At 45.2% G+C, this 16,752-nt stretch overlaps 1 protein-coding gene across 1 annotated transcript in view; it reads left to right on the top strand.

Moving 5' to 3' along the window:
* Positions 1-15,016: 15,016 nt before the first annotated feature.
* CEP126 (centrosomal protein 126) overlaps positions 15,017-16,752 on the top strand; it is a 49,781-nt gene continuing 48,045 nt past the window's right edge. The window contains exons 1-2 of the mRNA XM_075266102.1: positions 15,017-15,143; positions 16,537-16,656. Of these exons, the coding sequence (XP_075122203.1) occupies positions 15,115-15,143; positions 16,537-16,656 (149 nt within the window). The 5' untranslated portion in view covers positions 15,017-15,114. The remainder of the gene's footprint in view (positions 15,144-16,536; positions 16,657-16,752) is intronic.

The raw sequence follows: 16,752 nt of genomic DNA, 5'->3' as shown, positions 1-16,752 counted from the left end.
TAGGGATAATACACACAGTGATGTCACAGTACAGAGATAATACACACAGTCACAGTATAGATACACACAAGTCACAGTACAAGATAATACACACAGTGATGTCACAGAAAGAGATAATACACACAGTGATGTCACAGTACAGAGATAATACCACAGTGATGTCACAGTAGAGAGATAATACACACAGTGATGTCACAGTACAGGGATAATACACACAGTGATGTCACAGTACAGAGATAATACACACAGTGATGTCACAGTACAGGATAATACACACAGTGATGTCACAGTACAGAGGATAATACACACAGTGATGTCACAGTACAGAGATAATACACACAGTGATGTCACAGTACAGGATAATACACACAGTGATGTCACAGTACAGGGATAATACACACAGTGATGTCACAGTACAGAGATAATACACACAGTGATGTCACAGTACAGAGATAATACACACAGTGATGTCACAGTACAGGGATAATACACACAGTGATGTCACAGTACAGAGATAATACACACAGTGATGTCACAGTACAGAGATAATACACACAGTGATGTCACAGTACAGGATAATACACACAGTGATGTCACAGTACAGGGATAATACACACAGTGATGTCACAGTACAGAGATAATACACACAGTGATGTCACAGTACAGAGATAATACACACAGTGATGTCACAGTACAGAGATAATACACACAGTGATGTACAGTACAGAGTAATACACACAGTGATGTCACAGTACAGGATAATACACACAGTGATGTCACAGTACAGAGATAATACACACAAGTGATGTCACAGTACAGGGATAATACACACAGTGATGTCACAGTACAGAGATAATACACACAGTGATGTCACAGTACAGAGGATAATACACACAGTGATGTCACAGTACAGAGGATAATACACACAGTGATGTCACAGTACAGAGATAATACACACAGTGATGTCACAGTAACAGGGGTACATAATACACACAGTGATGTCACAGTACAGGGATAATACACACAGTGATGTCACAGTACAGAGATAATACACACAGTGATGTCACAGTACAGAGATAATACACACAGTGATGTCACAGTACAGGGATAATACACACGAGTGATGTCACAGTACAGAGATAATACACACAGTGATGTCACAGTACAGAGATAATACACACAGTGATGTCACAGTACAGAGATAATACACACAGTGATGTCACAGTACAGAGATAATACACACAGTGATGTCACAGTACAGGGATAATAACACAGTGATGTCACAGTACAGAGATAATACACACAGTGATGTCACAGTACAGGGATAATACACACAGTGATGTCACAGTACAGGGATAATACACACAGTGATGTCACAGTACAGAGATAATACACACAGTGATGTCACAGTACAGGGATAATACACACAGTGATGTCACAGTACAGAGATAATACACACAGTGATGTCACAGTACAGGGATAATACACACAGTGATGTCACAGTACAGGGATAATACACACAGTGATGTCACAGTACAGAGATAATACACACAGTGATGTCACAGTACAGGATAATACACACAGTGATGTCACAGTACAGAGATAATACACACAGTGATGTCACAGTACAGAGATAATACACACAGTGATGTCACAGTACAGAGATAATTACACACAGTGATGTCACAGTACAGGGATAATACACACAGTGATGTCACAGTACAGAGATAATACACACAGTGATGTCACAGTACAGAGATAATACACACAGTGATGTCACAGTACAGGGATAATACACACAGTGATGTCACAGTACAGGGATAATACACACAGTGATGTCACAGTACAGGGATAATACACACAGTGATGTCACAGTACAGAGATAATACACACAGTGATGTCACAGTACAGGATAATACACACAGTGATGTCACAGTACAGGGATAATACACACAGTGATGTCACAGTACAGAGATAATACACACAGTGATGTCACAGTACAGGGATAATACACACAGTGATGTCACAGTACAGAGATAATACACACAGTGATGTCACAGTACTAGAGATAATACACACAGTGATGTCACAGTACAGAGATAATACACACAGTGATGTCACAGTACAGAGATAATACACACAGTGATGTCACAGTACAGGGATAATACACACAGTGATGTCACAGTACAGAGATAATACACACAGTGATGTCACAGTACAGGGATAATACACACAGTGATGTCACAGTACAGGGATAATACACACAGTGATGTCACAGTACAGAGATAATACACACAGTGATGTCACAGTACAGGATAATACACACAGTGATGTCACAGTACAGGATAATACACACAGTGATGTCACAGTACAGAGATAATACACACAGTGATGTCACAGTACAGGGATAATACACACAGTGATGTCACAGTACAGAGATAATACACACAGTGATGTCACAGTACAGGGATAATACACACAGTGATGTCACAGTACAGAGATAATACACACAGTGATGTCACAGTACAGAGATAATACACACAGTGATGTCACAGTACAGAGATAATACACACAGTGATGTCACAGTACAGAGATAATACACACAGTGATGTCACAGTACAGAGATAATACACACAGTGATGTCACAGTACAGAGATAATACACACAGTGATGTCACAGTACAGTGATAATACACACAGTGATGTCACAGTACAGAGATAATACACACAGGTGATGTCACAGTACAGAGATAATACACACAGTGATGTCACAGTACAGAGATAATACACACAGTGATGTCACAGTACAGAGATAATACACACAGTGATGTCACAGTACAGAGATAATACACACAGTGATGTCACAGTACAGGGATAATACACACAGTGATGTCACAGTACAGGGATAATACACACAGTGATGTCACAGTACAGGGATAATACACACAGTGATGTCACAGTACAGAGATAATACACACAGTGATGTCACAGTACAGAGATAATACACACAGTGATGTCACAGTACAGACATAATACACACAGTGATGTCACAGTACAGGGATAATACACACAGTGATGTCACAGTACAGAGATAATACACACAGTGATGTCACAGTACAGAGATAATACACACAGTGATGTCACAGTACAGGGATAATACACACAGTGATGTCACAGTACAGGGATAATACACACAGTGATGTCACAGTACAGGGATAATACACACATTGATGTCACAAGTACAGGGATTAATACACACAGTGATGTCACAGTACAGAGATAATACACACAGTGATGTCACAGTACAGGGATAATACACACAGTGATGTCACAGTACAGGGATAATACACACAGTGATGTCACAGTACAGAGATAATACACACAGTGATGTCACAGTACAGAGATAATACACACAGTGATGTCACAGTACAGACATAATACACACAGTGATGTCACAGTACAGAGATAATACACACAGTGATGTCACAGTACAGAGATAATACACACAGTGATGTCACAGTACAGGCATAATACACACAGTGATGTCACAGTACAGGGATAATACACACAGTGATGTCACAGTACAGAGATAATACACACAGTGATGTCACAGTACAGGGATAATACACACAGTGATGTCACAGTACAGGGATAATACACACAGTGATGTCACAGTACAGGGATAATACACACAGTGATGTCACAGTACAGAGATAATACACACAGTGATGTCACAGTACAGGATAATACACACAGTGATGTCACAGTACAGAGATAATACACACAGTGATGTCACAGTACAGAGATAATACACACAGTGATGTCACAGTACAGAGATAATACACACAGTGATGTCACAGTACAGGGATAATACACACAGTGATGTCACAGTACAGAGATAATACACACAGTGATGTCACAGTACAGGGATAATACACACAGTGAGTCACAGTACAGGATAATACACACAGTGATGTCACAGTACAGAGATAATACACACAGTGATGTCACAGTACAGGGATAATACACACAGTGATGTCACAGTACAGGGATAATACACACAGTGATGTCACAGTACAGGATAATACACACAGTGATGTCACAGTACAGAGATAATACACACAGTGATGTCACAGTACAGGATAATACACACAGTGATGTCACAGTACAGAGATAATACACACAGTGATGTCACAGTACAGAGATAATACACACAGTGATGTCACAGTACAGAGATAATACACACAGTGATGTCACAGTACAGGGATAATACACACAGTGATGTCACAGTACAGAGATAATACACACAGTGATGTCACAGTACAGAGATAATACACACAGTGATGTCACAGTACAGGGATAATACACACAGTGATGTCACAGTACAGGGATAATACACACAGTGATGTCAAAGTACAGGGATAATACACACAGTGATGTCACAGTACAGAGATAATACACACAGTGATGTCACAGTACAGGATAATACACACAGTGATGTCACAGTACAGGGATAATACACACAGTGATGTCACAGTACAGAGATAATACACACAGTGATGTCACAGTACAGGGATAATACACACAGTGATGTCACAGTACAGAGATAATACACACAGTGATGTCACAGTATAGAGATAATACACACAGTGATGTCACAGTACAGAGATAATACACACAGTGATGTCACAGTACAGAGATAATACACACAGTGATGTCACAGTACAGGGATAATACACACAGTGATGTTACAGTACAGAGATAATACACACAGTGATGTCACAGTACAGGGATAATACACACAGTGATGTCACAGTACAGGGATAATACACACAGTGATGTCACAGTACAGAGATAATACACACAGTGATGTCACAGTACAGGATAATACACACAGTGATGTCACAGTACAGGGATAATACAGACAGTGATGTCACAGTACAGAGATAATACACACAGTGATGTCACAGTACAGGGATAATACACACAGTGATGTCACAGTACAGGGATAATACACACAGTGATGTCACAGTACAGGGATAATACACACAGTGATGTCACAGTACAGAGATAATACACACAGTGATGTCACAGTACAGACATAATACACACAGTGATGTCACAGTACAGGGATAATACACACAGTGATGTCACAGTACAGAGATAATACACACAGTGATGTCACAGTATAGAGATAATACACACAGTGATGTCACAGTACAGAGATAATACACACAGTGATGTCACAGTACAGAGATAATACACACAGTGATGTCACAGTACAGGGATAATACACACAGTGATGTTACAGTACAGGGATAATACACACAGTGATGTCACAGTACAGGGATAATACACACAGTGATGTCACAGTACAGAGATAATACACACAGTGATGTCACAGTACAGGATAATACACACAGTGATGTCACAGTACAGGGATAATACAGACAGTGATGTCACAGTACAGAGATAATACACACAGTGATGTCACAGTACAGGGATAATACACACAGTGATGTCACAGTACAGGGATAATACACACAGTGATGTCACAGTACAGGGATAATACACACAGTGATGTCACAGTACAGAGATAATACACACAGTGATGTCACAGTACAGACATAATACACACAGTGATGTCACAGTACAGGGATAATACACACAGTGATGTCACAGTACAGAGATAATACACACAGTGATGTCACAGTACAGAGATAATACACACAGTGATGTCACAGTACAGGGATAATACACACGGTGATGTCACAGTACAGAGATAATACACACAGTGATGTCACAGTACAGAGATAATACACACAGTGATGTCACAGTACAGAGATAATACACACAGTGATGTCACAGTACAGAGATAATACACACAGTGATGTCACAGTACAGGGATAATACACAGTGATGTCACAGTACAGAGATAATACACACAGTGATGTCACAGTACAGGGATAATACACACAGTGATGTCACAGTACAGGGATAATACACACAGTGATGTCACAGTACAGAGATAATGCACACAGTGATGTCACAGTACAGGGATAATACACACAGTGATGACACAGTACAGAGATAATACACACAGTGATGTCACAGTACAGGGATAATACACACAGTGATGTCACAGTACAGGGATAATACACACAGTGATGTCACAGTACAGAGATAATACACACAGTGATGTCACAGTACAGGATAATACACACAGTGATGTCACAGTACAGAGATAATACACACAGTGATGTCACAGTACAGAGATAATACACACAGTGATGTCACAGTACAGAGATAATACACACAGTGATGTCACAGTACAGGGATAATACACACAGTGATGTCACAGTACAGAGATAATACACACAGTGATGTCACAGTACAGAGATAATACACACAGTGATGTCACAGTACAGGGATAATACACACAGTGATGTCACAGTACAGGGATAATACACACAGTGATGTCAAAGTACAGGGATAATACACACAGTGATGTCACAGTACAGAGATAATACACACAGTGATGTCACAGTACAGGATAATACACACAGTGATGTCACAGTACAGGGATAATACACATAGTGATGTCACAGTACAGAGATAATACACACAGTGATGTCACAGTACAGGGATAATACACACAGTGATGTCACAGTACAGAGATAATACACACAGTGATGTCACAGTATAGAGATAATACACACAGTGATGTCACAGTACAGAGATAATATACACAGTGATGTCACAGTACAGAGATAATACACACAGTGATGTCACAGTACAGGGATAATACACACAGTGATGTTACAGTACAGAGATAATACACACAGTGATGTCACAGTACAGGGATAATACACACAGTGATGTCACAGTACAGGGATAATACACACAGTGATGTCACAGTACAGAGATAATACACACAGTGATGTCACAGTACAGGATAATACACACAGTGATGTCACAGTACAGAGATAATACACACAGTGATGTCACAGTACAGGGATAATACACACAGTGATGTCACAGTACAGGGATAATACACACAGTGATGTCACAGTACAGGGATAATACACACAGTGATGTCACAGTACAGAGATAATACACACAGTGATGTCACAGTACAGACATAATACACACAGTGATGTCACAGTACAGGGATAATACACACAGTGATGTCACAGTACAGAGATAATACACACAGTGATGTCACAGTATAGAGATAATACACACAGTGATGTCACAGTACAGAGATAATACACACAGTGATGTCACAGTACAGAGATAATACACACAGTGATGTCACAGTACAGGGATAATACACACAGTGATGTTACAGTACAGAGATAATACACACAGTGATGTCACAGTATAGAGATAATACACACAGTGATGTCACAGTACAGAGATAATACACACAGTGATGTCACAGTACAGAGATAATACACACAGTGATGTCACAGTACAGGATAATACACACAGTGATGTCACAGTACAGGGATAATACAGACAGTGATGTCACAGTACAGAGATAATACACACAGTGATGTCACAGTACAGGGATAATACACACAGTGATGTCACAGTACAGGGATAATACACACAGTGATGTCACAGTACAGGGATAATACACACAGTGATGTCACAGTACAGAGATAATACACACAGTGATGTCACAGTACAGACATAATACACACAGTGATGTCACAGTACAGGGATAATACACACAGTGATGTCACAGTACAGAGATAATACACACAGTGATGTCACAGTACAGAGATAATACACACGGTGATGTCACAGTACAGGGATAATACACACGGTGATGTCACAGTACAGAGATAATACACACAGTGATGTCACAGTACAGAGATAATACACACAGTGATGTCACAGTACAGAGATAATACACACAGTGATGTCACAGTACAGAGATAATACACACAGTGATGTCACAGTACAGGGATAATACACAGTGATGTCACAGTACAGAGATAATACACACAGTGATGTCACAGTACAGGGATAATACACACAGTGATGTCACAGTACAGGGATAATACACACAGTGATGTCACAGTACAGAGATAATACACACAGTGATGTCACAGTACAGGGATAATACACACAGTGATGTCACAGTACAGGGATAATACACACAGTGATGTCACAGTACAGGGATAACACACACAGTGATGTCACAGTACAGAGATAATACACACAGTGATGTCACAGTACAGGGATAATACACACAGTGATGTCACAGTACAGGGATAATACACACAGTGATGTCACAGTACAGAGATAATACACACAGTGATGTCACAGTACAGAGATAATATACATAGTGATGTCACAGTACAGGGATAATACACACAGTGATGTCACAGTACAGAGATAATACACACAGTGATGTCACAGTACAGAGATAATACACACAGTGATGTCACAGTACAGAGATAATATACATAGTGATGTCACAGTACAGGGATAATACACACAGTGATGTCACAGTACAGAGATAATACACACAGTGATGTCACAGTACAGAGATAATACACACAGTGATGTCACAGTACAAAGATAATATACATAGTGATGTCACAGTACAGGGATAATACAATTGTACCTCCAGATACGTTATACCATACTACTGTGTACATCCATAAAACAAAGTAACGTATCTGGGAGGTTTTTATGTCTATGTAAATGGATGGCCGTGTGTTTTTCATCGGTTTTTGCATCGTGTTTTGCAACCGTTAAACAGAATCTGAATAGATACAAATTTTCCACTCTCCTATGGTCAAATGTTAGTGCTTGTTCACACTGTTTGTTTTACTTTCAGAGTGTAGTGTTATTCATCACATTGACACCTCATTAACAGCGGATATTTGCATCTGACACATTAGGAAGGGTACAGACCTATTTACACATCCTATACAGGCAGAGCAACCACCTGATAGCGTGTTAGTATGTAAACCAATGTTATCTTAAAGGGAGTCTGTCACCAGGGTGTAACATATAAACCACTGACACAGTTAGGTCAGGCTCACCTGGATGTAAAGCCTTTTCCCCATACAAGTTCCTGCCTTATTGCTGAGATATTCATTTATGTCACACCATACAAATGAGAAGTCTATTTCATTCTAGTTTTTTGGTAAAGTTATAGGAAATGTTTCTTGTGCTGATACAGTGTATATGGCATGCAGAGGATCTTGTACGGTAGTATACGAGTTCCAGGGGTACATATTATAAACGTGTAGGCACGTGCCGCCATACAGCACCTCCATAAGAATGCCTATATAATATAGTATAGTATGTGATGGAGCATGCCACTATTATCCTAGAGTTCATAGAACGGTGAGCGTCTCCTTATAAAACCTAAGGCACGTGTTTAGTATTGACTCACAGACCTCGTATTACAGATCCATAGCTCACAGGTCTGTCCAGGAATCCTTAGGTTGCTTTCACGTGGGAATAATGCAGAATTACATGGAATGAATCATCTGGACAAAAGCAGGGAAGCCTGAAACCCAATCCTCTGTGCCTAAAAGTGGTCTCAAGATATTTGGATTATACGTTTCCGATATGCGCAGGTGGGGATCCCACTCCCAATTTCCATTAGCAGAGGCTGACTGCCAAAGTGGTGCTGAAACAGGGGAAGAATGATAGCCCATCCCCGCTGCACGTGACCGCTGGGGCCAATCAGCGGCCTCAGGATGAGCGAACACTGTTCGGATCAGCCGTTCCGAACAGCACGCTCCCATAGAAATGAATGGACGTACACTTTGCCGGCGGTCGGTTGCCGTGCCAGGTGCTTCCATTCATTTCTATGGGAGCGTGCTGTTCGGAATGGCTGATCCAAACAGTGTTCGCTCATCTCTAGTTGTCACAAGTAGTGTCATCTCATATCCTTTGCTGATTGGTCTGAGAGGTCATGTGTAGCGAGGATCTCCAATGGAAGACACCGGAGCACCAGGGACAGGTGAGTATATTTTGATTTTTTTCACCTTCCCCAGCCTCATCTAAAAAATGGTTATCCTGAACAACCCCTTTAAGAATCAGCCATTCATTTTTAAAAGGTGGATAACCTTCCCTTACAGCTAAGGCTATCGTCTCCATGATGCAAATTCCTTGGAATCTTACTTAATTCATGTTTGCCAACATTTGGCAAGGGTCCTTGGGGAGAACGGTGCGTGAAGTCAGAATAATTTGACCAAAAGCCACTATGGGTGTGCCCATGCCCGCTTTTTTTTGGGCATAACCACTCTTTTTTTTGTGACATGGAAACGAAATGTCTCCTTTAGATGAATGTGCCCAAGTCAAGTATTCAGTGACGCCAAGCCTGGATGTTGGGGGGCATTGTGCCGGGTTCAGGAGTTTTACCAGCTCTTCTAGGGGTTTGAGAGGTTATCCCTTTTTTGGGGGGGCTCTTAGGAGAGCTAAGTACGCTTTAATGGTGAGAAAGGCAGCACTAAATTGGGATTTTGCACCGATCCGTAGCTTACACTCATCTATGGGTCCATGGGAAAACGACACGGACAGTATATGGAGATCGGTGTGCCATCTGTGCCCTCCACAGACCCATTCACTTCCTCCAGTGAGTCCAGGCCGCAAAATGGAAATGAGTAGGACCCCTGATAACACCCAAGCGTGTGTATGGGGCCATAGAAAATAATGGGTCAGTGGGCTTGCCGTTGAAACCATTAACAAAGTACACAGTCATCTACATGGAGTTGGGGAGGCAGGTTAGTTGTGGCACTAGGACCCCATACTCTTGACATTTGGAGGTCCAGAGGTTGAACCTTGACCTTTGGGACATCAGAACACAATGTTACGCTATGTTTACACCTGCGTTCAGGTTTCTATTCTTCGGTTCTGCTTGGGGACCTGAAAAATGGAAACCCATTCTGCTTAAAAACCAGTAACCTGCAGACCCCATAGACCATAATAGCATCCGTCCTGTTTCCACCCCCCAAAAAAAGCGTAGAGAGAAGCCCGAACGGCGATCAAACGCAGATGTGAGCCCTGCCTTAGTTATTACGCTGTGTTCACATCTGCGCTCGGGTGTCCGTTGTTCTGGTCCATCTGAGTACAGCAGACATGGTGACTGACGGACCCCATTAACTATAATGCATACCTCCCAACCGTCCCGATTTCCGCAGGACAGTCCCGATTTGGGTGACATGTCCCGCGGTCCCGGTTGGAGGGAGGTATGTCCCGATTTCAACTCAGATCTGCGTCCAGAGGACGCAGATCTGAGTTGAACGCATATGCGGCTGAAGGAAGGAGCTGACACAGGTCAGCTCCTCGCTTCGCCGCTGCCCGCCTCTCTCCCTGACACATGCGGCTGAAGCTGCTCGCGTGCTCGCTTCGCCGCTGCGTCTCTCTCTCGCTGACACATGCGGCTGAAGCGAGGAGCTGACCTGTGTCAGCTCCTCGCTTCACTGCTGCCGCCGGCTCCTGGACTTGTAGACGCGATGTACAAGCCAGGAGCCGGCGGCAGCGGCGAAGCGAGGAGCTGACACAGGTCAGCTCCTCGCTTCAGCCGCATGTGTCAGCGAGAGAGAGACGCAGTGGCGAAGCGAGCACGCGAGCAGCTTCAGCCGCATGTGTCAGGGAGAGAGGCGGGCAGCGGCGAAGCGAGGAGCTGACCTGTGTCAGCTCCTTCCTTCAGCCGCATCTGTCAGCGAGAGAGGCGGGCAGAGAGCGGCGAGGGAGCGGAGGAGAAGGTAAGTTTAATGTGGAGGTGGAACGTGAATCTGGGGGCAGATGAAGGAGAGGACGGCATGACACTAGGGGCAGAGATGGAGAGGACATGAATCTGGGGGCAGAGATGGGGGACATGAATCTGGGGGCAGAGATGGAGGGACATGAATCTGGGGGCAGAGATGTGGGGACATGAATCTGGGGGCAGATATGGAGGGACATGAATCTGGGGGCAGAGATGGAGTGGACATGAAACTGGGGGCAGAGATGTGGGGACATGAATCTGGGGGCAGAGATGTGGGGACATGAATCTGGGGGCAGAGATGGAGGGACATGAATCTGGGGGCAGAGATGGAGGGACATGAATCTGGGGGCAGAGATGGAGTGGACATGAAACTGGGGGCAGAGATGTGGGGACATGAATCTGGGGGCAGAGATGGAGTGGACATGAAACTGGGGGCAGAGATGTGGGGACATGAATCTGGGGGCAGAGATGGAGGGACATGAATCTGGGGGCAGAGATGGAGTGGACATGAAACTGGGGGCAGAGATGGAGGGACATGAATCTGGGGGCAGAGATGTGGGGACATGAATCTGGGGGCAGATATGGAGATTACATGAATCTGGGGGCAGAGATGGAGGGACATGAATCTGGGGGCAGAGATGGAGGGACAGGAATCTGGGGGCAGAGATGTGGGACATGAATCTGGGGGCAGAGATGTGGGGACATGAATCTGGGGGCAGAGATGTGGGGACATGAATCTGGGGGCAGATATGGAGGGACATGAATCTAGGGGCAGAGATGGAGTGGACATGAAACTGGGGGCAGAGATGGAGGGACATGAATCTGGGGGCAGAGATGGAGTGGACATGAAACTGGGGGCAGAGATGGAGGGACATGAATATGGGGGCAGAGATGGGGGACATGAATCTGGGGACAGAGATGTGGGGACATGAATCTGGGGGCAGAGATGGAGAGGACATGAATCTGAGGGCAGAGATGGGGACATGAATCTGGGGGCAGAGATGGGGGACATGAATCTGGGGGCAGAGACGTGGGACATGAATCTGGGGGCAGAGATGGAGTGGACATGAAACTGGGGGCAGAGATGGAGGGACATGAATCTGGGGGCAGAGATGTGGGGACATGAATCTGGGGGCAGATATGGAGATTACATGAATCTGGGGGCAGAGATGGAGGGACATGAATCTGGGGGCAGAGATGGAGGGACAGGAATCTGGGGGCAGAGATGTGGGACATGAATCTGGGGGCAGAGATGTGGGGACATGAATCTGGGGGCAGAGATGTGGGGACATGAATCTGGGGGCAGATATGGAGGGACATGAATCTAGGGGCAGAGATGGAGTGGACATGAAACTGGGGGCAGAGATGTGGGGACATGAATCTGGGGGCAGAGATGGAGGGACATGAATCTGGGGGCAGAGATGGAGTGGACATGAAACTGGGGGCAGAGATGGAGGGACATGAATCTGGGGGCAGAGATGGAGTGGACATGAAACTGGGGGCAGAGATGGAGGGACATGAATATGGGGGCAGAGATGGGGGACATGAATCTGGGGACAGAGATGTGGGGACATGAATCTGGGGGCAGAGATGGAGAGGACATGAATCTGAGGGCAGAGATGGGGGACATGAATCTGGGGGCAGAGATGGGGGACATGAATCTGGGGGCAGAGACGTGGGACATGAATCTGGGGGCAGAGATGGAGTGGACATGAAACTGGGGGCAGAGATGGAGGGACATGAATCTGGGGGCAGAGATGTGGGGACATGAATCTGGGGGCAGATATGGAGATTACATGAATCTGGGGGCAGAGATGGAGGGACATGAATCTGGGGGCAGAGATGGAGGGACAGGAATCTGGGGGCAGAGATGTGGGACATGAATCTGGGGGCAGAGATGTGGGGACATGAATCTGGGGGCAGAGATGTGGGGACATGAATCTGGGGGCAGATATGGAGGGACATGAATCTAGGGGCAGAGATGGAGTGGACATGAAACTGGGGGCAGAGATGTGGGGACATGAATCTGGGGGCAGAGATGGAGGGACATGAATCTGGGGGCAGAGATGGAGTGGACATGAAACTGGGGGCAGAGATGGAGGGACATGAATCTGGGGGCAGAGATGGAGTGGACATGAAACTGGGGGCAGAGATGGAGGGACATGAATATGGGGGCAGAGATGGGGGACATGAATCTGGGGACAGAGATGTGGGGACATGAATCTGGGGGCAGAGATGGAGAGGACATGAATCTGAGGGCAGAGATGGGGGACATGAATCTGGGGGCAGAGATGTGGGGACATGAATCTGGGGGCAGAGATGGAGAGGACATGAAACTGGGGGCAGATGAAGGGTGTATATGAAACTGGGGGAGAGATAGAGGGGGGACATATAATTTACGGGTGACTGTAGGAGGAATATACTGTGTGCGGGCACATGAAAAATTAACGAGTGGGTGGAGTCAACACAAAAGTGGGCGGGGCTAAATTTGCCGCGGCGCAAAACTCGGGAGGTATGTATAATGGGGTCCTATGGGTTTTAGAGTGAAACAGCCAGTCACTCTCAGGAGCAACACGGTGGCTCAGTGATTAGCACTGTAGCCTTGCAGCGCTGGAGTCCTGGGTTTGAATCCTGCCAGTAACATCTGCAAGGAGTTTGTATGTTCTCCCCGTGTTTGTGTGGATTTCCTCCCATTCTACAAAGACATACTGATAAGAAAAAAATATACATTGTGATCCCTATATGGGGCTCCCATTCTACACTTAAAAAAAGTTGTTCTTGCAGCATTTTTTCGTATGGCGATTTCTGGCGGTCACTGCGACAAATTCCAGCACTGGTGTGAAGCCAGCCTTAGTAGGGGCAGCCACTCCATTATGAGCTGCCTCACACCATTATGACCCCATTATCTGAACCCCTGTTCTACACCAAACTCAGACAGCGCATGCGCAGACGTGCCTTCCCATTCCCACCTCCTATTTACAACCACAGCGTACGACCCTGAACGCCGGAAGAGCATGCGCAGTAGCGTTCTCTCTAATCTCCGCCCCCTCCGCTGCTGCTCCGCGCGCAGTCTCCTCCCATCGCCGCCCTATTAGATGAAATCCGGCTCCATGGTAACCGGGAAGCCAAGACACAGGTCAGGCGCTGCGGACACGGCCGGTCCTGCGGGCTAATGTCCTCGGTACTGCCTGTACAGGGCGCCGGCAGAGCTACTCGGGCTACCGCTAGATCGCAGCCGATGGGTGGCCGATCCCTCCAGTGACCCATGACAGCCTCTGACTCGTCCTCGGAGATGTCTCCATTGTATTGAATGTGTGAAGGAAGAAATCAGGTTCCACCCCAGTACCAGCTGCAGACAGAGGGGGCGCCATGCTGGGCCAGCGGAGCAGAGCCTACTCGTATCCTTTACTATAATACACCTGGTCTGTATAATACTGGGGTGGTGACGTCACTGACTGTCTGGGTTTCTGATATACTACTGTCTCATGCCATATATATATATATATATATATATATATATATATATATATATATATCTGTGCATTGTGGCCTAATTGTATAGGATTCTATGGAAATAAAGCAGAAAGGGGTCGCTATACGGGAATTGTGCGCCCGCCTGCAAACTTTCTGCAAAAAAACGCAATTCATTGCCGCTGTGGTTTTCCCTCAGCGCTTTTTTGCTGCAGCCGCTACGTGGGGGCCTTAGCCTAAAGGGGTATCCCAGTCACAGCCGTTACCTCCTAGGAATTGACTTTCAGACCATTTGGGGGGGGACCCTCAGCGATCCCCAGAACAGGGCTTTGTGCATTCCCAGGTCGGAGGACAGTGAATGCCGTTCCATTCATTTCAGTGGGACCCCCATAGATAGCCGGGCGCAGTGTTTCAGCTATCTCTGCGCTCCCATTGAAATGAGGGGAGGGGCCCGCTATCCAAAAATGGGGTGCAAAATTATTTATTTATTATGCTTACTTATATAGCGCCATCATATTCCGCAGCGCTTTACAGATAATGTTAGTCACTGTCCCATATAGGGCTCACAATCTACATTCCCTATCAGTATGTCTTTGGTGTGTGGGAGGAAACCGGAGAACCTGGAGGAAACCCACACAAACACGGAGAGAACATACAAACTCCTTGCAGATGTTTCCCTTGGCAGGATTTGAACCTAGGACTCCAGCGCTGCAAGGCTGCAGTGCTAACCACTGAGCCACCGTGCTGCAAAATCCCCCAGTTCTCGTAACTGTTGAGAGTTCCAGAGGTTGGACCCCCACCGATCAGCAAGATAGCCCCTATCATGCATATGGACTGTCAGGGTTTTAGCACAGCCTCGGACACTGGTCAGTATGAACATAGGCCCTGGGACTCTAATCTGTAGAACAGGGGCACGTCCATCTTCTATGGGACTCGGCGCAACGAAAGGTGGGATTAGCCAGAAATCAAAATGCAAAGAATATTAATATTTGTATAAGGCTAAGTCCACATCTGTGCTAGAGTCCATTGTAGAGACACCGTCGGCAGCCGCGACCAAACACGCACACGCGGAATCCCCATATGAACTAGCCCTTAGGGTGTATAGCAGGGGTAGGGAACGTACGGCTCTCCAGCTGTGGCAAAACTACAACTCCCAGCATGCATACTGGCTCTGTTGTTCTTGGAACTCCCATGGAAGAGAATGGAGTATGCTGGGAGTTGTAGTTTCACAGCAGCTGGAGAGCCAAAGGTTCCCTATCCCTGGTGTACAGGGATTATCCATGTGTGTGAGATCAGACCTTAACCCTTCCTTATTTTAAGAAATCAAAAATCCCAGATCGAGATAGATTTGGAAGAGGAACGGCAAACTCTACTGAACGATCAGAAAGTCATCAGACAGCGGGCTCGTAAACTATCGGTGGAGACGAATCGCAGAAGAAAGTAAGTCGATGTTTTATTTAACTTGTATTTTTTTTATGTTTTTATATGACGTTGACACTAATGAACTATAGACAGACTGAAGAAGTGTCGGGAATA

Source organism: Leptodactylus fuscus, chromosome 2 (assembly GCF_031893055.1).
Source record: "Leptodactylus fuscus isolate aLepFus1 chromosome 2, aLepFus1.hap2, whole genome shotgun sequence".
NCBI lineage: Eukaryota > Metazoa > Chordata > Amphibia > Anura > Leptodactylidae > Leptodactylus > Leptodactylus fuscus.
The sequence above is the reverse complement of the archived record's forward strand: the minus strand, read 5'-3'. Positions and strand labels throughout refer to the sequence as shown.